Genomic DNA, 24,519 nt, shown 5'->3' with positions numbered 1-24,519 from the left:
GTAAGGCCTGTAACAGAAAAGCTGTTGGGAAATCCAAATTTCACCTGCACGCTAAGGAAAAACTAAGCTGTCAATTACCTCTGAGGTGTAAGAGAGACTAATTCGCAGCCCCTTATTAGTGTTCCTAGAACCTATAATTGCATAACAAAAAAACCCAGAAGATAGTTAGCCTTTCACACTTAGCTATGCACAGGTGAGAGGGCTTTCACACAGGAGACCAAGGAGTACCACTGTGGATAACCACAAGCAAGTTACTCCTTTGTTTTCCCCCACTCCATACCTTCCCTTCCACCCACTTCCCCAAAAAGGGAGAAAAAAATTGTGCTAGAACATTAGTGACCCTTGACCTAAACTGGACTGTCAGTGCAGTTTCTAACAGCAGTGTAACACAGCATTTCAGGAAGAAACAAACTTTTCTAGGCTTTGTCTCAGAATTTTTAAAGCAGCATCTCATTAGAAGAACCTGGTATACAAGCACCAATATATGAAGACAAAACGAAAGCAAACAAACTTAAGAGCAAATACCTCAATTATAATGTACATTTACCATATTTTTCATCTCTACCTCGAATAGTTTAACATTCAGAATTTGCAGATTTGCTTCCTTTGTTGTTAAATAACAACTGCACAATACTGCACAAAACCCCAAGAGCAACGAGAACAACCTACAATTTCTAATTTGCCACTTGAATGATTGCTTTTCTATACCTGAATTACAGGTTGCTATTGAGCATTACAAGTATCAGCTTTGCCCAATACAGTTCAATTTAGCTTTAAATGCAATTTTTTGCAAACATGGCTTATGAGTTTTTTTGATACCTGATATACTTTGTAAGCAAACATAAGTCACTTCTGAAAGTGCAGTGTGCACCCTCAATTTTGTCAAAACTTTGGAATATATTCCTGCCTGGTAGGATGGCAAAGCAATAAAGCTCAAGTAGCAACACAAATTTATAGACAATGTACTGGCTGGCTGGTTGTTGAACCCAAGGCCTACTTTTCTCAGTGGGGGAAAACCTGTATTCTGAAGGTTAAACGTGTCAAATCAGCCTCCACAGACAAACAAATATTTGAGCTTCACAAACACATTAAGCATCTGCAGGATCAAAGTTTTGTTTATCAGGTACTAAGTAAATTAAATCAAGCAAGCGGAACTGGGATTTCACCCTCTGAGCTTAACTAAGAGCCTCAGAGCAGAATTTCTCACCTCATTGTAACTTCCCGAGCACTGCTTTGACACCAGCTTGCAGCAACTTGAAAAACTAAGCAAGTGCAAGAAAACACTAAGCTTCTTGTATGGCATAAGCCTGCCTGTCTCCAGCATAATTCTGACATTTAGCACAGAGCCCTTCTACATGATCAGGGAATAAAATCAACAGGTTTGTGCTGAACTTGGAAAAATAATCTTGATAATTCCATTTAAATAATGCTTTAGTTAGTAAGTTTTTTTGTTTCAGAAAGTTATTAATCTGACAGTTGAAGAAAGAAACTAGCAAATCACTTCCCAGCTGAACAGTACAAACAACAGAGCAGCCTTTGCACTTCCCTGTGAAGCACAGCCACCACTGAAGACAGTCACTCTAAGGACTACAAATACACAAGACAACTTACTTTATCCTAACCAAACACACCACTACGGAGCAAAGCAAATGGTTCAGGCACACAAGAAGCACCTTTCATGAACTACTGAAGAGGAACACCTCTGCTCCCACCCAGTACCACAGGCAGGTTTTCATAAAGAGCAGGTGGTGCCACACTCTCCGTACAGCATCCTCAGCTCAAGACATCCTGCAGCACACTGCAACAGTGACCTGCAGGAATGCTCTGTGTACCAAAGCCGAGGGGTTTCATGTTAACGTGATTCCTCATGACTTTCTGGCATTCTCGCTCAGTTACAACAGAATTCAGTTTGAAATAACTGATTTGTCAAGCAACTGACACTTTAGCAGCAGAAATGCAGCTGCTGCTAAAAATCACTCCCCCTACAAAAGACTGCCCAAAACCAGCATTCCCTTCCTTCCCTCCATCCCTTCCCTGCCCTAGCACCCCCTCCTTTATGTGAAAGAATACTTCAATTCCAGCGTATCAATTCCTCTTTACAGATCTCTGAAGCCTCTAAAAAGTCTACCTTGTACTACTTCTAGATTAAAACTTCCATTATGACAGAGGCTGAAAGCCTCACATGCATTACTCTGTCAAACCAATGGTCCCACACAGTTCAATATTTCACTTCAACATCTGTCAACAGCAGGACCCTCCCCAGAAGAAAAGTTCTGAATACAGTACTTTGATGTTAACATATTGATAATGTGATTTTTGCTAACTACTTTGCAATGATTACTTGCAGAAGTGTTGTAGTTCTTTGTTTTAGCAGAAAGGCTTATTTAATAGAAGAGGCAAACAAGTTCTTATTTCTGTGGGAAGTCTCCCACAGAAGAACAGCGACAAATCCTGAAAGAAAATCTAACTCAAGGGACACTAAGTGTCTTTCAGATCCACAATTGTTGCTGATTCATAGATGAGGTTCTAAAAGAACATGAGACTTCACAAAGTTTACATACAACACAGCAGAGAGATAAGAGATCCCAGCCCCATATCACCAAATGCTCCTTAGAACAAATCCTGAGGGATCATGCAACCTAAGTGTGAAAACACAGATGTGTGTGTAACTAATGAAAGGACTCGCAGGTAAGGATGGGCTGATACCGATCAGCATAACAAACAGACACGGAATAACAGCTGCCTAACCACCCCCAAGTTTCTACAGGCTTTTTTTTTCTGCGTTTTTTTTGTGGGGTTTTTTGGTTTTTTTTTTGTTTTTTTTTGGAAGGGGGTGGGGTCTTCAAGTGTTACAGTTGGTTATCTTTAAGGAAGATTAACAAGGGGGTTGTTTTTTTTTTTTGGAAGGGGGTGGGGTCCTCAAGTGTTACAGTTGGTTATCTTTAATGAAGATTAACAAGGAGACTCACAGCAGGATGTATGAGTTCTTTACAGGGAATTTGGCCTCACACACATGAAAACACGAGAAAATACTATTCCTAAGAAACATCTTGTCATCGGCGGCAAACTGGCAGCGCAGACCCTCCCACCTTTGTATCCTGATATCGCACAGGAGACAATAGGTAGGACAGGGGAGACACCAGGAAAGGACAGAGCAGCGAAGACAAGTATTTTTCACCAGCTGGGATGGAAACCCAAGAGCCTGGCAGACAAAGAAGGGTGTGATGCGACGGCAGCAGCAGCCCACCGAAGGCACCACGAACCTCCTTCGCTTTCAGGAGGGCAGCGCGGGCTCGGCGAAGCTCTGTCACGACCGCGGGAGGCGAAAGGCACGGCGGCCGAACAAAAGATTTTAAAGGCCTGGAAGGGAAAGGTGGAGGGACGAGCAGGCGGCTCCCGGGCACGTGAAGCTGCGCAGGGCAGGGGCCGGCTCCGGCTCCAGCCCCGTCTCCCGGGCACGCCGCCTCCCGTCGGCAGCCTCCAGGTCGATCCCCTCACACCGGCCGGCTCCTCAGGCCCGGGCAGCCCCGTCCAGAGACCCCTCCCTTCCCAAAGAGGCGCGGGGCAGGGCAGGCGGGGGAGCCCTCAGAGCCACCCCCGTCACCGCTCCGGGCTCCCGCTCGCTCCGGGGCGGGTCTCGGCAGGACCCGCCGGCCCCGCTGGGGGCGGGGCCTCGCCGAGCCCCGCCCTCCCGGCCCCGCCCCGCCGCTCGCGCCGCCGAGCAGCTTCCTGAATGAACCCGCCCGCCCGCACCACCAAGGGCCTCGCTGATTGGCCCTCGGGAGGCGGGGCAAAGTAAGGGCGGCGCTGATTGGCCGGCCGGGCGCGGCGGGCCCGGCACGGGGCGATAGCGTGGGGTGGGCACGCGGGAGCGGGAGCGGCCCTTGGGACAGCCCGGCGGGGCTCGGCCGCTCGGAGCCACAAGCAGCGGCACGGGCGGGATCGCTCCGGCACCAAGGGCAGCTGCGGGTGCCGCTGGCCGGGGAGGGAAGGAAGGAAGGGAGGAAGGGGAGCCGGGGGCATCGTGCCCGGCAGTGTCAGCAGGCCGCACAGAGAGGCGCCCTGCCAGAACGCCAGACGGAGCAGACGAGTACACAGAGTACGCACAAATGCAGAAGATGGCTAACTCGAAAAAGAGAAAGATGGTTTCGCGATGTATTTATTCAGCGTTCACCTCTTTTGGCAGAGGACCAGCAGAGGTGTCGTCTACAACGCTCCCGTTCTGTATTCTGACAGATAATTTCCAGGTTGCTGTGTGCTGTGCATGTTGGGATAGGCAGGACATAGGTGGGACTTGAAAAACCTCTTGTGAAAGGACGAGAAGCAGCGCACAGGACACAAATCAGAGCGTGCTGCTCTTCCATAAAATAATGCTGCAGCCAGCCATGGTAACTATGACTGGCAAGAGTTATTTTCTCCTGAGTTTTCATTTCCCCTCAAAAAAAAAATAGCAGACTCGAGAGACTGAGGAATTGCATACTGCTACAGACAACAGTGATATGAATATTTCAAGTTTCTTGATTTTCTCTTAGCTTTGAAATAGATTCTGAGTTCTTAATGCTCCACATACACTTAAATCTACTTAGACTTTGTTATTAATCTAAGGAAAATGAATGTCTAATAAAGAGTGTATTCTGTGTGAACACTCATTTGCTCTCGCTCATGGCTTGTTATTGATCCAGCAGGAGCCTGGCACGTGAACATGTTCTTTTGGAGAACAGAAGAGTTTTCTGTAGGTGCTAGCTGAAGCTAACTATTTTAGTTAGCTTTGAATACCAGTGATCTGATGGAATGTGTTGGTTTGGGTTATTTTATTTTAACCAGTTAGGAATTGTCTGATTTTACCAGGCAAAGGAAAAAAAAAATCAACCTTGCCATACTTTCTAAGTGAATGTTTTTGACATCTGGATATGTCCAGAAATGCTGATTATTATAATTAAATGTTTTCATTAATTTCAAGTAGCCCTATAATTTATTATTTGTGTACCTATGGTTTTTGTTGTTTGTTTGTGAATAGAAGTATTTTGTAAATTGCAAATATGAAACAGGTAGATTTTGACACTGTGCAAAACAGTTAAGGACTGTGATAACAATGTGGTAAAGAGACCAATGGTTGTGGAAATTAGAGATAATTTTATCAATGCAGTCAGTGAAGAAGAAAATTACATCAGAGGTGTTGCCTTTGTCTGTCCCCAAATTAGACTGCTCCTTTTCAAAGTGAAAAGAATGTCTGGGAGCTGATAAAGTTCTTCTCCCTGTGAAGCTTATGAGTTGGTGGAGTTACTCAGAAAAGCATCTACTTTCAGCTCACCTGCTATTTTGAGCAATTTATGCAGACAGTTTATCCTACATGAAAATGTCTCACCTGTCTCAGGAGCACCTGGTGCAGCTTGGAGCCAGGTCCTGACTCAGTGGGGGAAGGCAAATCTTTTACATTTTCAGTTTTCCAGCTCCTTGCTCCAGTACTCAGCATACAGCCAGGGACAGGCCTGTTGGCTGTGCCATCTGCACTTAAATATGTCAGCAACCAACACATCTCTGACCACTGATCTTTGCTTTTTTCCCCCTCTGGGTTACAAGAGGGGGAAAATATAGCATGAAAAAGTTCAAATGGTAAAATGCAGAAGTAAAAATATGGATCTTGGAGATACCTGTCTGTTCAGTTTAAGCACGAGAGGTTGTTGAGATGGCTTGCATACATGCAGGGGATAACACAGAAGTGGGGATTTTCTGAGTGTTGTTTCCCTGATGCCAATCAGTTGCATGTGGATATTTTTACTCAAGTCACAATATAAATTGCTGCCTTATTCTTACTCTGTGAAAAGCAGCCCAAATGGCTATTAGAACTGAAACCAAAAACTGAGAATATCACCAGTGTCAGTATTGTCTGATCTGCTAGCGTGCCACAAAATACAGTATTTGACTGCAGAGTGACAGAAATAGAACAGAACTTAAACCTCAGAAGTTAGATGTAACAGTGCTGCAAGGAAATTAGCACTTTTAAATGTTTTGTTGAAGGGTAAGTCACTTTGTTACCCTTTGTTAAAAGGTAAATAACTGCCCAAGCGTCCCTTAGGAACCTTCAGAATATTTCACACAAGTCTGAGTATTGACACACAAACACACTGAAAGCCACAGCATTTCTGACAGAGTTCAGAAGACATGTCTGCAGAAGTTAGAAATTTCCACAACGCTTTTTAATTGGACAATTTGTAAATTATTAGCAGCCTGGCTCTCCCAAGGGCACACTTTCAGCAGAGAGCCACAGGCTTTAACTGCACAGCTCCCATTAATGTTAATATTAAATCTTCGTGCTGTAACTTATCCCACAGCACGTAACACTACCCAGTGTTTTAAAGATAGGACCATATGTGCTGCACTGAAATACGTAATGGGATCAAATTGAAGAGACCACAGAAACCTCACACTGGAGATACTTTTTGAGCTCATCGGAAATGTCCTTGTGATTTATTTGCTTTGCCAGGAATGCCTGTATACTTGGCTCTTTCTGACTGAGGGCTTCAACCCCAGTGAAGTAGGTATTCATTCTTTTTTCATTGTTCAACGGGGGTAAACAGGCACAGAGGTCAACAGGCTTACACAAGGTCATGGCATGAGTCACTGCTGTGGCTAGGAATAGAATCCAGGAGTCCTCATTGCCACTGATCTCCTCCAAACGCTGCCCTGTACTCCTAAATTACAGCAGGGCTAATTTTATTTTTGCTCAGAATACAAGGTGTCTGAAATCAATAGAAATGTTATAGTTTCCTACAGAGGGATTGCTACAGCAGAGAGCATTTCTCTTTATGGCTCTGAATCAGCAGTTCTGGGGAGCTAGATGGAAACCACACTCATTTCGTAATGGTATGCTGGGAGCATCATCATAAAGATTTTTACAGATTCTGTGACACATTTTATCCATCAAAATCTAAACCAGTCAAGGTTTTGTAGTTCTGTCCCAGAGATTACATTTTGAATTGTTGGCTGTTCATAGCTACTGACTGTACTGGAAACATATTAAGTATCATAATGTCTTCATCAATCAGATATCATCGATTGGCACTTCTAAAGCACCATTATGCTTATGGTGGCTCATTTGACCAATTTAGTACCTGTCTGATGCAGACAGGAGATGAGAGAACTCCTGTGCCCTCCTTATTCAAGGAACAAATTTAATATCCAGAGGAGGGTAGGGCAAATATGAGTGTCCTTTGAGCAATCAGCAAGGGACAGGAGCCAGCAAAACAGCTCTAAGTTCCTATCAGTCCTGTATTATAAGGAAAATTCAAATAGAAGTGAGAGAAAACAGAAAATTAAGAATATATAGAATGAGGTAGCAGCAGCAATAAATTACATCACTTGCAATTTTATCTGGACTTGCATATTAGAAATCTTGTTCACATTTCTTCTAATTTGAATAACATGCAACTTTTTTCCCCCATAAATTAAGTTTATTTTCTTCAGCAGGATAGGGTCTCAAAGAGGCACAGGAAAGGTACAAGGGACCCTGGCCTCTGGGTGACATAGAGGAGAATTTTATCCAAAATCTTCTTATTATTTCTTTTTTTACTGTCTCCTAACTGTCCAAGCATAGTGGAATGAAGTTGTATGCTTTTGGGAATGAGATCTTAAAAAATTATTAGTTCTGAGTAGCTGTGAAGCCAAAATTAATATATTAAACTTTAAAGAAATAAATTTTATTTTTAAAATTACCTGAGACATGGAAAGAGAAAGAAAAACATAATTAACATATTTTCTGCTGTTAGCCCACCCCAAGATGATTTATTCTTAAAACACAGTGAATATCAGCACCTTTATAAATTCTCACATCGAACTACCTTGGATTAGTGCTTATGGACTAGAATATTTTCTTACATATTTCTTAATATAAAAGAAATAGAATATTTTACTTACATTTTATTTATTCAACAAAATACTCTGCTTTGTTTATATAAATAACCAAATGCCTCAAAAGATTTTGGGAGTTTTTCAGGCTCATTGTATACCAGAGTGGACAGTATTGAATAACTGGAAACTCCAGTGGGATGTGATTTTGCAAATTATTTTTTCTGGCTTGGCCAGTTCTTTAAAGACTAACACCCAACGTGAAGCACCTAAACCTAATGAGAGGGGATGAGTTTTGGTCAGTCACGTTGGCTAGCTGAAAGCTTTATGCACCACAGAAGTCTTGTTGGGAGGTTTCACCTGCTACACAGGGATATTTTGTTGAAATGCGTTTCACCAGTTTTGTATTAAGTGGAAGTAGTGAAAGTATTAAAATGGAAATGCCAATTTTCATGTGAGAAGCAAAATAGAGGATCTCACTTCTGAATGACAAATTTCTGGGCACCCAAACCCCTTACTTTCTGATGGTGGATGATATAATTCAATATTGCAACCAGCTGCCTGTTTAGAAAAGAGGATTTCTGCATACATAAATTTCCTCTCCTGATGAGATGAAGATCACTTATTGACTATATCCTCTGGTTTTTGCTTTCAGATTGGTTTGGTTTCAATTGTGGGAAAGTAGTTCCAGTGAATATTTTACGTATTTGGCTATAAAGCATTGAAGTGGTCACCAGGGTGAGGGTAGGGAACCAAGGGAAGAGACATTTTTTCCACTAGCCAAATTCTACTGGAAATGAAACTTCTGAAAATTAGCTACATGTAACACAATATGAGTTCAGAAAGGAGGACAAGTTGAGGTTCTGCTTTCACAAATTCCCTTTCACACCCAACACTCTGGGAGTAGGTGCCATTAAAAAGGGAACAGTGTCTATAAGGAAAAGTGAAGGTGAAGAAAAGTTTATTTTTCCAATACCACAGTATTGCTGCAGTAATGGTCAACTTTCTCAGCTCTCATTCCCCTCAGGACAGCTATATAAACCAAAATGCAGTAGCTATACACACGTATTCTTACCTAGTAATAATGTGTTGCCTGATGCCATCTCAGGTAATTGGCTATTACACATCCAAACGTAGTAATGTAGCTGCATTGCCACACGTTGAGAACCTCCAAAAAGACTTTTAAGTTCATAAAATACACTTGTCTGCTCCTTAACTGCTACAGCAGAGAGCATTTCACTGTCCAAACACGGTGGAAAGATGATCACTGTGCAGCCATCATGGAAATAAGATTCTGTCATAAAGAATATCCATCCTTAAAGCTGATTTTTTTCTTGGAAGTATGATTTTTTTTGAATACTTTGATGATATGCGTGAGCCTACAGCCACACAGGTATGTATGTAAACTCTTCTCAGAAAAATACTTTTATCATCTAAAGGAATAAAATGCTTGAGGCAGAAGACAGGAATCTCTGGGAAATACACTACTGTGATGAATACATTTGTCAGCCAAGTGCCACAGTGATGAATTTCAGGAAAGATGAAAAGGTTTTTCATGACAGCAAGAAATTTGTAACTCAAAGAAGAGAAAATGAAGCAAACAGTTTGCATTTATCTTTGCATCTTAATAGACAACTTTATTCCTGTTTTCAGGATGTTGTCTTCATTCTCATGCTAAAGGATTTCCATTTGTATAAAATATTAAAACAAAATGGAGTCGTGCAGGTTCAGGTTAGTACTGTGTCAGTCAGAGCAGTCAGAGAACCAATATATGGATATTTTAGTCTGAGATTTTTCATTAGTAAGGATTTTGGAGCTGCTTTGGACCTGACACTTGACATGCACAGAGAAAATGCATTAAAATACCTCCAACTTTACTATTAATTAGGATTTGATAACTTGCTGCTCCTGCCCTTCCCTAGAACATATGCCACAACAAATGAAATCAGAAAGGTGTTTCAGCTCTTTCATAGTTGGGTCTGCCACTACAGTGCTGGAATCAGTGGTTTTGGTTTGTTTTTTTGTTTTTTTTTCTTTACTAGATGAAAAGATTGAGCCCTGAGCTCCAGCAAGCTGTGTATTGTGTGTTTTCTGCTCAGAGTCTGTATTGGTGATCTGCTCTCCCTATTTACCTGACACAGCCTGAGTTTTTTAACTTGTAGGGCATGCAGAATAACCTGTATTTTCATTTTCTAAATAACAAGTATTATACTTTTCTTGGAAAAGTGGAGAGAATAACCTCCACATCAGCCAGCACTGGGATGGAGGTAATTAAAGCTCTTTTACTGAAGACATTAACACCAAATATTCCCTAAAGTACTGACTGTAGAGTACTACATTGCCATGAGGTGAATTTGCTAAATTTAAATTTACATACACTGAAATAGCATCATTTTACAGAAATACTGGAAAAGTTCCATGTAACATATTTGGCAATGGCTCTGTACAGGCGACTGGTCTGTGCAACACTGTGTTGATTTAGGGAAAGACTTTGCATTTGCCCACATGCCCATTAGTAAGTGAACTGGAATGTGAGCATGTATTGAAAGTGCTGCACACATGGTATAGTGTGTTTCTAAACTGCAGGTTTTCCAATTCTATAAAATAAGATGAAATTTATTTATTATGTCTCTGAGAATTATGTCCTGCAGTCATACTGTGGAACTGTGTTACCATCATAGTTGGTTTTAAGTTGATTGCCTTGCAAAATATGAACTGAGGATGAGAATCACTGTTAGACCTGCCATGCCATCCCTGCACTATAGCTCAGACACAGCCACCCACACATAACTGTATGTTACACCCATATAAATATATCTATTTCCTTACTGCTGTCATTTAGAGCAGACATTTGGCTGAATGTGAAAGTTTTCTTTTTATTGGTGTTATTACTATTTGCATTACTATTCCAGCTAGGATTTCCTGCTGTTCATTTCTTTCACAAGTTTCTGTAAGCATCAAAACAAAACCCCTTCATCTGCAAAACCAGCATTTTGGTAGGAAAAATGCAGTTTCTGTTGCAGAGATGGTGCCTGAGGGGGGGGGCAGAGGAGGCTTCTGAGGATCCCTCCTGCTGGGGGTTTGTATGGAAGAGGTTGTTCTGTGGCAGTGCCCAGGCAAAGGTCAGAGCTGCTGAGCACCAGGGGGGTTTTAGGGGTCTGAGACACTTTTGTTGGGGGCAAACCGGTGAAGTTGAGGTGAACGAATCTGCCCATACTTCTAACACTTCCATAAAATAGCATGTCCATCAGAGCATCACAGGACAGAAAGAGTCCTGAATGCACAGAGTTCTGGCAGCTTTTTGGAGAGAAAAGGAAGCCAGGTTGCTGCAGCCTGCACTGCACCTTCCTCAGCCACCCCGAACCGCCGGTGCCAGCCTTGCACTGCATCTGGTGAGAGCAATGGATCGGCTCCACTGCATGATCATACCTGGTGTTAGGCATTATTAACAGTTTCACTTGTGGAGACTGGCCAGAATTGTGCTCGTTTTTGTGCCAAACAAATACAAATAAAATGTAGTTCAAAAGTCCTTTGAGTGTCTGATACCTTTGCTTCTCCCAGATGAAGAAACCCAGCACAAACTCCTTCACCTCACATCTGATACAGACATTTACATCTTTGGGGCTGAGGTCACTGCACCACTGCCCTCCCAGCATGGGAACCCAGTGATTCCCTCTGCACTGATGTGGCCAGATCCTGCATTAAACAGGCTGTGACTGCTTAGTCCATTGTTCACAGGTACATGGAATGACTCACAATGCAAAACAGAAGTACTGTGCAAGGCAAAGTGGTTTTGGCTGGGAATCACGTATTCATCCACCTGAAATCAGTGTTTGTTTTCTTTTAGCAGGCTTTTGGACAGGCCTGCATGGGGCCAAGCAGTGTGAGAACACACTGGCGGGGAGGGAAGAAGAATGTTGACACTTAAATTATGGTAGTAAAAGCTGCATATCTCAATGTAAGATATGTATCTGTGTGTATGTATTGGCAGGTGTGCATGTGCTGAGCTGCAGGTTTTCACCCAGTGTAATAATTCTTGTGATTTCTCTCAGACCATCAGCAGTGCTGAGCTGTGAAACCATCTCCTGATAGCTGATTTTCCAACTCTGTCAAAATACCTCAAATGCATAATATATAATGCATATGGGCATTCTCTGATCACCCATAAACCCAAGAGGAGATATACATAATCTGAAACTTCTACTGGTTCATGGGAGGTTTTGATCTTCAGAGGATTTGCCAAATTAAATCAGCAGAGTGCAAGGGAAAAGTATTTCCTTATTTCCTGATGACAACTTACTGGGCAGGCTCTGTAGCAGTAGGTGACCCAAAATGGGGTGTGTGGCACTCCAGCAGGTCAGTGGCCTGGGAGCTCACTCACCAGCACTGGGTGCCTGCAGGTGCCTGCAGCTCAGGGACCTCACTGCTCACCTGGAGCTGGCAGCAAGGAATCATGGCCAGCCCCAGGCAGCATGTGCCCTCCACAGCAGCCTGGTAATTTTTGTTTAAGTTATCACGGTCAGATTCAGTTTTCTGATACATAAGGGTCAGATATGCTGGATAGATAAAGAACCACCAAGAAAAGGGTGGTTATATTATCTGAGCAGTATGTAAATCTTGGTTTGTGGTTGTATCAATATAGTCCTTCTGAAAAGTCTAAGAAGATGTGCAGTCGGTATTTCATGTACCCTAAAGGTTAAGACTGCAGCAAGAATTAAAAGAAATACTACCTTTCTTATTTTAAAAGACCTTATGACTTCTGCCAGCCCAACTCAGGATCTCTGAATGCTTGGGGCTGGCACTACCATCATTTCCATCATCACACAATCCCTTTTCCAGCTCCCCTGAACCAGCTTGGTGCTCTTCCATGTCAGGAAACACCAGGGTGGATAAAGTGAGCTAACAGCAAGCCCCTCACTCTTTCCTGTTCCTCAGAAGAGGAGTTTTGCAGTGAGGCTGTAGTTTCACAGGAGCTGCTGCAAGCAGCTGGGGATGTGAGCATCCCTGGATGCACTGCCAGGAACCTGCTTCTGCCACCTGGGCAGCCAGGCTGAAAAATAACTTTTTTCTTTCTATTTTTGTCTTTTATTTTTTTCCTGAATGATCTTTAACTAAGACCTGTCCACTGAGCCAGCTCATTGCACAGTCACAGAAATAATCCTTCTAGGCATGGTCAAGGACGGCACGGGGCTGGGAGAGAGGGGTGGGAGTCATGGGACTGCTTCCACTGGCTGCTGCCAAGTGCATGTGTGAAAGCACATCCTGCTAGCAAGGCTGGGATGTCTCTGGGCATTCACAGCTTGACTTAGGGCCTTTTGTTCCTTGTTAAATATGATTTCTAATGACTATCGTAGATAGAAACTGTAATTTTTTTTCCTGCTGAAACCATGTAAAGAAGCTGTGGGATAGGTGGTGAGTGTTCCCATCAAAACAGACACTTCTGTGCAGGATATAGATTTTCTTCAACATGTACAAGAAAGTGATGTTAATCACCTCATCAATTCCATATGTATCTGGTTCCTCATTTGTGATCCACAATGATCCTGTTTCTGTTCAACTCATTGATTCAAAATATCAGGCTTAAGAAAATTCTGGAGAGCAAACAGGGAAATCCTCATGTCCGTTTTGTAATGGAAACCTAGATTTTCTTTCCTTTCTTCTAAAAGGAAAAAAAATAAAAAGAAATGTAAATACTTATATCAGTTTAATTTAAAAATAACAGAACTATTCTATTTGTATTCTCAGTGACATATTTAGGCTGTTTTTAAATACCCTTATTAAATCTAATCATCCTTCCCAAAATATATTTGCATTTAACAGTGTTTTACAGCACCCCACAGCTCACTCTCTATGATATATCAAAAGAAATATGTGATGCTTTCTTTGCTGTCTCCCACAGCGGTCTAAGGAAGAAAATGGAAAAAACTATTTTCTTCTCTGTGTCCCAAAGACAGTTTAAGGACACCTGTGGTCTTTTCTGTGATTATATTTAACATTTACACTCATGTTCTAATCCCCTTTGGGTTAAGAAGAAAACACAAACCCATTAATTTGAAAACATTTAAATAATTTAATTGCATGGTCAAGGTATGGGAAGGGGTAAATTAACTTGGGATGGTAAGAGACACAGGACTATCTAAAAGACTCTTGGCTCTCCATTACTAACAGATCTCTCTTCATTTATAGCACATGATGGGATCCTGTAGCCACTAAGAGCCACTAATCCCTGAGAATTCAGAACAGATCCCTGAAATTCTTGGGTAATCGAATGGCAGGGACCTGGTGTTGGAGACCCTTCCCCAAAAAGATGTCACAGCTGCCCTCCAGAATGAGAACCTGTGTTCCTACCTGTGAAAGCAAAAGTCAGCACTGGATTAGTTTCTGTCCTTGTAAACTCTTCAGTAGGTTGTCAGTGTCCCTTCCTGGGCAGGGGAGCTGGCAGCCATCAGGTCTCACAGGTTGTGCACAGCTGCAGGTACATATACTGTAACATGAGCAGAAACATAATTTTTCATAATTTCACTATTCCTTACTTCATAATACACATATTTTTATGATGGTAAATCTCCATAGCCCATATATAAGGATATATAATGTATATATAAAAAATATATAGGTTAAAATGTGTTATATTTATCTAACAACTGAAATGGCTTCCAAAAAAAAAATAGTACAAGTCTGGTTTGTCAACCTTCTTAAGTATCCTTACACTAGCCTTTCAGTGCAAAATCATCCTGGAGGAGTACACCCACTTTCTGGCACACCCAGGGTAAAAAAAGAAAAATAAAGTATGGAGTCCTGACGACTTTATGTTGCAGTGCAAGACTGGCTGGAGTAAGAGCTGTAAGGTAGCTGGAACATCCTTGAAACTTGAGCAAGATCCAAGTACAGGTTGGAGCTCTCAGCAGGTGTTGCCATAGTCAGAATTTTTTTGGCTGTTGTAGTCTGTATCCTCAGACTTGGGGACAAGCAAGTGCATGATGTTGTACCCTCCTTGCTGCTTTTGCCCTGCTGGCTGTGCAGTTGCATTTGGGCATTTGCTTCAAAAAGGAAAAGAAAAAAACTCAGAGCACAACCTGCTGTTAGCAGAAACACATAGTTTAATGGTGTTAGAGTGATGCTACCCATTATTTTCTAGATCACAAAGTCAGTGACTACATTTTGCATGCAAGTAACACAAAACAGCGAAGTTCAGTTTCTAGGGAAAGAGCAAACCTATTAGATGATCAAGGGACGAGAACTGATCAAGATAAATCTAAAAGAACAATGTAAATCCATTAAGCTGGTAATTGCCTATGTGTGACAAATTTATTTTATTACCACACTTTTCTTGTAGTAATACTGACACAACACTATAAAATTTAGGGCTCTTTTTCATGTCTGTTCCATCCCAGTGGGATCTCTGGCTGAAATTCTGCTCCAAGGAATACAGCACATAATCAGTCCCTTTGAAACTGCCTCAGTAATGCTCAATCCATATAAATCTGGATGCCAATTATGCTAATGAAACTGCAATGGGCCCGTGGTTCTTGCCATCCTTTAACAGTGCTGTAAAACTACTGTCATACTCAGCAACTAAATTTTTGTAGCATATGACCACATAGAATACTAAAATCTGCTGCATGTCAGAGCTTATGCCACATGTTATCCAAACCTAATCCTGCTAAGAACACAAAGAAAGCAACAGGTAACTGTAGAAAGTTTGGGATTTTTTTTTGTTTTGGTTTGGTTTGGTTTTGGTTTTTAGGTTTGGTTGTTGTTGTTGTTGTTGTTGATTTGGGGTTTTTTTTGTTACCTTTTCTACTTGTGCTGTATTCACATCTCCAGAAGGTCAAGGCTAATGCAAGTAATATTTATTTTGCCCTCCCTTCTTGCTTCCTGTTTCCCTCCAAAGCAATGCTCCATCCTGAGAAGCAAGCACTGGGAAACATAGCAGGCTAGCAAAATTTCAAGGTCCCCCTGAGAAAACCCAAGACAGATCCTTAACATCTTTTCTCCATTTTCTCTTTTGGGCTGATAGGATCTCTGACAGAAATACTCACTGATGCCTTGGCAGGGCATTTCTTTGGGCTCAGGCAGGACCTGTCAAGTGTGGTTTCTCTTTTCCTCTCTTGTGTTCTCTCACACAGCCCTACTGTGGCAAGGAGAACTCTTCTTCTTAGGCAACAAGTGGAGGGTTCAAAGTCTACATGTTAAAATGTCTACATCTCCTCCCCTTTGTCTTTACAGCCTGGCAATGTCATAATCATCTCTGCAATAGAGCACAGGCCAAGGTACCAATCAGCCTGTGTGAACAACAGCATTAAGGCTACTATAAAATCCCACTGAGGACACTTTTAGGGTGTGGTGGGAGTAGTTAATACAGATCATGAAAAGACACAGACAGGAATATGGATTCATCAGGAGTAATAGCTTTCATACATGATTAGTCAGGATAAAAGAAATGGCAATACGAGGCTGACCAGTCTACATTATTGGGCTATTACTTGCATCAGTGGAACCTGCCTTACTATTTTTTTTTCCTATCACCACCATTATGGTTCCAGCACTGCTGTGTTTCAGCAGCACTTCATCCCTTCTTCATGCACACTTATTACAAATACTACAGTCTCAAGGAAGCAGCTTTGAAATCACTGTTGCTGCAAGTGCATCTGCATTCAATTCTGCCATCACTTTGTGGACCATGACAATTGCAGTCCATAGTATTTTTATAAAAGCAGTCAAAATCTACAAATGTTAACCTTTTGCTTAATTTATTGTTTATAAAACAATAATATGCTGTCATGTTCTCCCATCGTCTCATCTGCCTTCGAAGGGAGATCTCACTAATGACACCAATTCCATGATGGGTGAGGGGTGCTTGGAATTACTGTTTTAGTTAATGGCTGGCACCTTTTCTAGGGACAGACTTCATTCCTTGGTGTGCCTGCAAATCCTTGCTAATGTTCCTCCCTGACTTCCCAGGGCACTGGTTGAAGAGTAAAGGCAGCCTGTGATGGGGAGGTCCTTCAGCTCACAGGAGTCACCTACTCCACCCCTGCTACACAGGCTGCAGAAGAGTTCATTAAGCAGCTCCTAAACCATTTGCAGCCTGTCACTTGAAAATGTAGCTTCACAGGCTCCCAAATGAGGCAGAAATACTAATCTTCTCATGTTTCCTGACACTTACTGTTCCTTTTCTTGACTCAGAGCCCAGAGATGTGCTATGATACTTGATCTTTAGGCTGCTCAGATGTAACACAAAGTAACAAAGTAATTTCCAAAATTAAATCTCCTGACACTGACATAGCACTGACAACGTTCAGATAACTATTTATTTTTCTCCAAGGAAAATTAAGAAAATATTAAACATAGTTGTTATTTGCTTAACTGGTTCAATATTATTATTTATTTCTTACATACATCTCTATTTTAACTTAACTAGATTTGCCTTCTTCTCAGTACTCTAGAAAAAGAGGAGCAAGGACATGACACCCCAACATAACAAGGCACACCCTTCTCTCTGCATTTCACTGTTGGCTTCAGCATCCCATCCTCAGGCCTGAGCTAGATATTACAAGAGCAGTTGCTGCAGCCTGGGCTTGGGGAGCAGGCTAAGCAGCAGCCCAGCAGTGTTACACTGCTCCTGTGTTTGTGAGGATCATCTGGTTGCTGTCTGTGGTCTGAACTGCTTCTCAGAAGCGTTCAGATACACACACACACACACACACAGTGGGATAAAATGCTCTCAGGAAAAACTCGTACTCACACCTGGACTTGCAAAGATACACATAACGAATGCAGAAATATACACACGGGCACATGGAAAACTCAACAGTTCTGTGGAGTTTGCCCATATCTTACGCTCCTTGAAGCTTGAGTATTGATTTCATCATTCCCTCCTTGCTACTCACTGCTGCCACCACGTGTTAACCACAATTTTGGGTTTTTTTCGGAAAGAATAGTGCCCCTTGAAATAGAAACATGTTCTGCTGTGGGTGAGAAGGACCTGGAATTTGGCAGTACTCCAAGAGAAAAGATGTGAAATGGGAAGGCCATTCCTTGGCCGACTGGACATTGCTGGAAACGGTATAACAAGCTTCAGAAGAGGCCCCTATAAGCAAAACTTCAAATTCTGAATTGAGGATTCATGCTATTTATTACCAGTACAGTTTATGGATGTGTGCTAGGAAGTGCCAGGCTAGTGTTATTAAGTTCAACTTCATACACTGACAGTTTTTTTCTCTCTCTCTCTCCCCCATGCCTTCTTCTTGCACTTGGATCTCCTGTCATGCTTTCTGAGGATGAAAAATGCATTAATAATGAACAAAAGTAGAATGCAGTCAGGAAAACATTTTTTTCCTAATTCCCATGATCTGGTACTGTGCCTGTTCCTTTGTGAATGAAAGGCAGTCTTCCAGTTTGGGCTTAATAAAAGTAATTGTGGTATATATATATATATTATATATATATATAATAAAAGTTCCTTTGTGAATGAAAGGCAGTCTTCCAGTTTGGGCTTAATAAAAGTAATTGTGGATATTTTTACTGTTGGTACAAATGACTAATTAAATCATTATCAACATTTGCTGTGTCTCTATCATATCATACAAAATATGGGTAAGTTTTACCCATGTCATTACACACTACTAAAAATGAATGTGGCTCAGAGCTAATAGGACAGCAAATTTCTACAAGCTGAACTTCCCCCAGTGTGGCTTGGTTCTCAGCTAAATTTATTCCATCTTAAATAACTCCTGAAGGATAACATTTAAGTGACAATCTGTTGATAGCTAATCACAAGCCTACAGTGTATCATTTCAATGGAGTGTCTCGATGTGCAAGTTAAGGTTAGTGTAACAATTTGCTGGTTTATGGTTTTGTTGAGGGAAACTGAGCATATGCAAGGCTTAGCTGTTCTCTCTTCCCTCTGTCTGGCAAGGTCTGAAAGCACATGCCTAGGTATAGATGCAGTGCTACCAGTTCTCACTTTGGTTAATGTGTTACCAGCACATACTCCCGGGCCAAGGAATGATTTCAGAATATCAGTTTGCATTTAAAACATAAATTCAAGCTTGGTTTCCAGCTTTTGTGACTGAGAGATAATGGATGGTTAATCCCAGCTCCAGGCCAAGAATGATACTGAAGATGAGTATGAAGATGTGACATTGTAGCATTTCATGTTTCTGAGAGACTGTTTATGCATATGAAAGTTTGTCTTAAGTCAGTGGTCCTGTACACAGGTGTCCTTGCAGCTGTTTGTCACACCTTGCTGGATCAGCATGCTGGGGAAGGATAGGGAGCTAACGCTCAGTCAGGATGGAGAAGGAGAGAAAATGGGAGAAGACACTGATACGAAGCTCTGATGTTACTGTGGAGAAATTTTAGCCTGTTTAGGATTTACTTCTCCTTTTGCACATTGTTTAATTCCAGTGCCTATGAGGACGTTTAAGAGGAAACAGAACCAGGATTTTTGTGGTTGTGCATGGCAAAGGCATGTGAGAAAACAGCTGTAGCTTGAAAGAGGAGATGCTCTGACTGGATATAAAGAAACATCATGAGGCAAATTGAGCATGGGAAAGCATTGCCCAGAGAGGGTGTACAGTCTGTGTATTTGGAGGTTTTAAAGAACCTGACTGTTTAGAGCCCTGAGGACAGGAGCCCTCCAGAGGCACCTTTCCACTTGGATTACCTCATAAGCCAGTAGATGTAATCTTTTTGGATTTCAGCAAAGCTTTTGAAACCATCTCTCACAGTATCCTTTGGGACAAAATGTCCAGCACACAGCTGGATAACAGTGTTATGCAATGGGTGAGCAACTGGCTCATGGGTCGGGCACAAAGAGTTATAGAGAATGGGGTGACATTAGACTGGTGTCCTGCCCCTAGGAAGGTTCCCCAGGGCCCCATCCTTGTCCCAGGGTGACTTTGTGATGGTTGTATCCCCAATCTTTTGTTCTGTTTATGCTAGATATTAAGTTCTACACCATTAAAACTGGTTCTGAGAGCAAAGCAGAAACTGCAAACCCAGAAACTGTTTTCAGAAACTGCACTTTCTCCCCTGCATTCTCTCTCATGGACTGTGTTGTTTGTAGCACAGACAGCGGGAGAGAGCTCTCCTTTGCTTTTACTTAGGGATTTTTTTTAGCTAACTGAGGCAGACAAGTTCCCTGGACTGTGGTTTTTCTTTTTCTTGGAACTGATGAGCCCTGCTCTAGACTGAAAACCCAGAAAAATACCAAGAACTCACACCTTTGGCCCACCGGGGCACGGGATGCAGCATTTTCCAGTGCAAGAGGGACTGATAAGAGACTGAGTGAACTCAGCTACACCCCATGAAAAGGAATTCCTGAATTTGCCATCTCTTCAGAACAGCGAGAGGTTTTATTGTTAATATTACTCATTTTTTATGCTTGTGAATACTTTGCTTGTTAAATAAACAGGTTTTTTCCACTTTTCTCCAAGGAAATCTTTTCCCAAACCAGATGGGAGAGGGACTGCTTGAATCTATTTTCTAGAGGGACCCCTTTGGAAGTTTTCTCCCAAATTTGCCCTAAACCAGGACCATCCTCCACCCACACCTCTTCAACATTTTCATTAATGTCTTGGACACAGGACCCAAAGTTTGCCAGTGACACTAAAGTGGGAGAAGCTGTAGACTCCCTCAAAGGCAGAGAGGCTCTTGACAAATTAGAGAGGTGGGAAATCACCAATTAAATGAAGTTCAGCAAGGCAAAGTGTGGGATTTGGCACCTGGGACAGGACAATCCTGGTTGTTTGTATAGACCAGGGAACAAGAGCCTAGAGAGAAGATCTGTGGAAAGGGGCCTGAAGGTCCTGGTAGATGGCAAGGTGAATCTGAGTCAGCAGTGCCCTGGCAGCCAGGAGAGCCACCCGAGTCCTGGGGTGCATGAGGCACAGCATCATTGCCAGCTGGACAAGGGAGGGGATTGTCCTGCTCTGCTCTGCACTGGGGTGATCTCACCTTGAGTGCTGGGGGCAGTTTTTTGTGCCACAACATAAAACAAAAAAAAATTAAACTGTAAGAAAGCATCCAAAGGAGTGCCACAAGGATGGTGAACCACACAGTGATGGAATATGCAGATTTGGAAGAGACCCATTAGGATCAGAGTGGGGAGAACTTATGAGGTCACTTGGTCTGTTTGGCCTGGAGAGGACTGAGCAGAGACCTCATTGTGGTCTTCAGCATCCTCTCAATGGGAAGAGGAGGGGCAGGCACCGATCTCTTCACTCTTGTGACCAGTGACAGCACTTGAGGAAATGGCATGAAGCAGAGTCAGGGGAGGTTTAGGTTGGATATCAGGTAAAGGTTCTTCACCCAGAGGGTGGTTGGGCACTGGAACTGCTCCCCAGGGAAGTGGTCACAGCACTAAGCCTGACTGAGTTCAAGAAGCATTTGGACAGCACTCTCAGGCACATGGTGTGATTCTTGGGGTGTCCTGTGCAGGGCCAGGAGTTGGACTTAATGATTCTGATGGGTGTCTTCCAACACAGCATATTCTTTGATTCTGTGATTTTTATGGCGCTGTGATGGTATGGACTTAAATGACAGCAAGGACAGACTCCAGCAGTGTTGAAAAGTAACCATCATGCATAAACATTAAACACTGTATTTTAATCATCAAGGCAGATTGAAGTAGTTAATCAGTGTTTTCAATGATCAGTTTTCAAAGAAACATTAAAAAATGCAGGACTCCTATTTGTTCTCTGGGCCAGGAACCTTTATTGATGGGAGAAGAGAACAGAAGGAAACTCTGAACTGATTTAGTATCCATGCTGCTGTAGACATCACCTCTGTGATCACCCTCTGTCCTACTCAGATGTTTTTGAAAATACAGAAAGTGGAGGATCACTTTCGTAATAATGGAATGAAATTAATTATCTTGAGCCCCAATGCTTTCCATGCCAACCCTCCTCAGCATGGCACATGTGCCCCAGTTTGAGACAGATGGGAGAACCTAACTGTCTGTTTCAGACTGTCCTTGATATTATGAAATTAATACTCCATTTTCTTCTATTCTTGCTTCTGCTTTCACCTCACCATGAAGTGCTTTGTTACAAAATACTTTCCTTTTGTTTACTGCCCAAATACTGGTCTATAATAAAGCAAGAAGGAAAGGGTATGTAAATACCAGGAGTGTCCTGTCATTAAAAAAAAAAAAAAAGATTTTATTGTATTTCACTTTCTAGACCAGAGAAGGTAAACCACTACTTCTAAGTGATGGAGCCATGACATTTTCTACTTGAGGGACAAGACAGAGAATACTTAGGGCCTCAGCTTTTGCTGTTGTCTCTGACTCCTGGTTAAGGTCATGTCATTGCAATGATGCTATGATGACATATATTCTTCTTTGTTTGGCAGAGGATTATGGCTTCAAAAATTTACTTCAAAGGTGATGTGGGTGTCCTGAGTACTCTATAATATTGAAACAGTGTTGCCTTGTTTGAGCTGTCATTACAGTGTTTGACATGAAACAAAAAAGAAAAAGAAAAAGAAAAGCATGTACTTTGGAGGATGTGAAGGGATTTGAATCAGTTTAGGATAATGTTTCTTTAACTGGTTAATCCATTTGAGACTTTCCTACCAAGTATGAAAGGATCCACATCAGCCACCTCTAGGCCAAATCTAAAAAATATTGCAAATGATTTAGGCAGTCATTAAATATGACCTTTGTTCTTGGCAGCAGCACAAGAAAAGCGAGAAACAATTAAGCAAGTGACTGTTGAAAGCACTACTGACCAATTTCAACACTGAGTTTGTTTTCCACTGTGAGATGTTTCTGCCTCTTGTAGTTTCATTTTCTCATGTTGGAAAAAAGACAAAGATGTCACTTTAATGTCTGCAAATCTAGTTACATTGATTAGCAGTATACATTTAGAATTGGCATCAGTTATTTTCATGCACAGTGCAGCATCCACCATTACTGTTTACATTTTTATGTTTCTAGGTTATGAATTTTTTAGTAATTCTCTGGAATGTGCAAAGTAAGCTATAGTGTATTGCTGAATTCTGGAAAAAAAAAAAGCAGTTCTGGCCCAAATGCTCCTTCAAGGCATAAGAAATTATTAAGAAAAGTCTTTTGGTCCTTTGCACTTTCATCTCATTGAGCTGAACCAAAACAGTCAAATCACTCAAAGAATGGCATTGGACATCTGCCTTGACCACTGACAGGTCCTAAAGAGACTTTCCAAAATGCCTAAGTATTTAGCTACCAAACTCCTCTTGATTCTCATTAAATTAGGCAGCTCAGCACTTGGAAATATCCCACTAGGTTAATATTTCTAAGAAGTTGCAGGAAGATTCAGAATCTTTTAACATAAGAACCCAAATGCATTTTATTTTTAGACATCTATTGAAAAAATTGTCTGCTTTTCTCTTACATTAAATGCTTGCAGTAGGATGCACTACAGAAAATCCAACCCAGGGGATTCTATGATTGATTCCAAGACAACACACATGGGAAATCTCTTTTAAGCAAGTATATAACAGGCTAGTTTACCTTTAATATCTTATTTCTCATCTCAGTTTTTGTGAATGAGATAAATTTCTTTTGACATTAGAAGAATTATAAATTTGAATAGGTTTTGAGTCTTCAGATCTGTTTCAGCAGACCTTCACTGGGATATTACCCTTGGAGGATGATAACACAATCTGCCCTGATGAAAGGAGAGAAAACAAAATTTTACAGTCATCAGAAGCTCCAGGAATTCAACTACCGAGGTAACAACACATTCTTTCTGTGCAAATGGTAAAAACTGGACAGCTAGGGGTAGGTTCCACTACAGAGTCAACCAAAAATAGAGGTGTTTTGCATATAATCACTTCTATTTCATCCTTTACATTGTTTACATATCACAAGCATTGTCATCAACTAATTAACATGCACCATTTCTTATTAAAATATCTCATTAATTTAACAGAAAAGTCAAACTTACTCTTGCATGGTGGGAGAACAGGCTGAGGTGAGGATGGATCTGATGGATGAGAGCAACATATAACCCTCTGTTATCAGACACTGTGTTTTATAAGCACAGGTTAAAAGAATTGGAATTATCTCGTCAGGAAAGGAGAAGAATGAGAGAAGGAATGTGATGCTTCTTGAAATATGTAAATGGTTGGAAAAGTGGAATGAAGTACTATTTATCAGAATATTCCCTATGGAGAGGATGAGACTTAAAGGACTTCAAATGGAACAAGGAAGACTTAGGCTACATATTAGGAGAAAAAGAGTTTAACTGTAAGGCTGGGTGGAGGAAGAACAAGGAGGTCAGAAAGTGGCCTTAATAACATCTGCTGGATATGGAAAAGGTCTGGCTGGCTCTGCCACAAGGCAAAAGGATGAACTAGATGAGCTCTCAGACTCCTTTCCAGCCCTCATTACTGTGATTCTGAAATTCATCATATTGGAAAGCTTTTCTATACTTATATTGTCCAGCAGCAGTAATTCCCCTATCAAAACCATGTTATTCGTGGGACACATGAGCACATGAGAATGGAAGTTTTTGGAGGACTGAAACACTGTATCCATCATTTTATATCATTTGTTTCTTAGTTATAAAACAGTCTTGTGGTCTAGCTCAATAAATTTGGGAGTTATCAAGAACCCTATTATTAGGAACCATCTATTTTATTTCAATGTTTCAAAGGTTAGAAGGTTAGAGGCTAGATGCCCAG

At 41.6% G+C, this 24,519-nt stretch overlaps 1 protein-coding gene and 1 long non-coding RNA gene across 3 annotated transcripts in view; one reads left to right on the top strand and one right to left on the bottom strand.

Annotated features, from left to right (window-relative positions):
• The first annotated feature begins 2,809 nt into the window (after nucleotides 1–2,809).
• LOC120504399 (calcium-binding protein 1-like) lies at nucleotides 2,810–3,733 on the top strand. Its single transcript, XM_039713865.1, has 2 exons — nucleotides 2,810–2,886; nucleotides 2,964–3,733. The coding sequence occupies exon 2, from the start codon at nucleotides 3,014–3,016 to the stop codon at nucleotides 3,731–3,733; it is 720 nt and encodes a 239-aa protein (XP_039569799.1). The 5' UTR covers nucleotides 2,810–2,886; nucleotides 2,964–3,013.
• A 3,962-nt stretch (nucleotides 3,734–7,695) lies between these two features.
• The window catches only part of LOC120502684, a 111,689-nt gene continuing 94,865 nt past the window's right edge, over nucleotides 7,696–24,519 (bottom strand). For both annotated transcript variants that reach the window (XR_005627564.1, XR_005627565.1), the window contains 2 exons: nucleotides 14,194–14,329; nucleotides 7,696–13,504 (listed from right to left, as the gene is read on the bottom strand). This is a non-coding gene — a long non-coding RNA (uncharacterized LOC120502684). The remainder of the gene's footprint in view (nucleotides 13,505–14,193; nucleotides 14,330–24,519) is intronic.

Source organism: Passer montanus, unplaced genomic scaffold (genome assembly GCF_014805655.1).
Source record: "Passer montanus isolate IOZ18808 unplaced genomic scaffold, ASM1480565v1 scaffold10, whole genome shotgun sequence".
Lineage (NCBI taxonomy): Eukaryota > Metazoa > Chordata > Aves > Passeriformes > Passeridae > Passer > Passer montanus.
The sequence above is the reverse complement of the archived record's forward strand: the minus strand, read 5'-3'. Positions and strand labels throughout refer to the sequence as shown.

Coding starts and splice junctions, on each gene's coding strand:
- LOC120504399 (XM_039713865.1), top strand. CDS start 3,014: ATGAAAACACGAGAAAATACTATTCCTAAGAAACATCTTGTCATCGGC.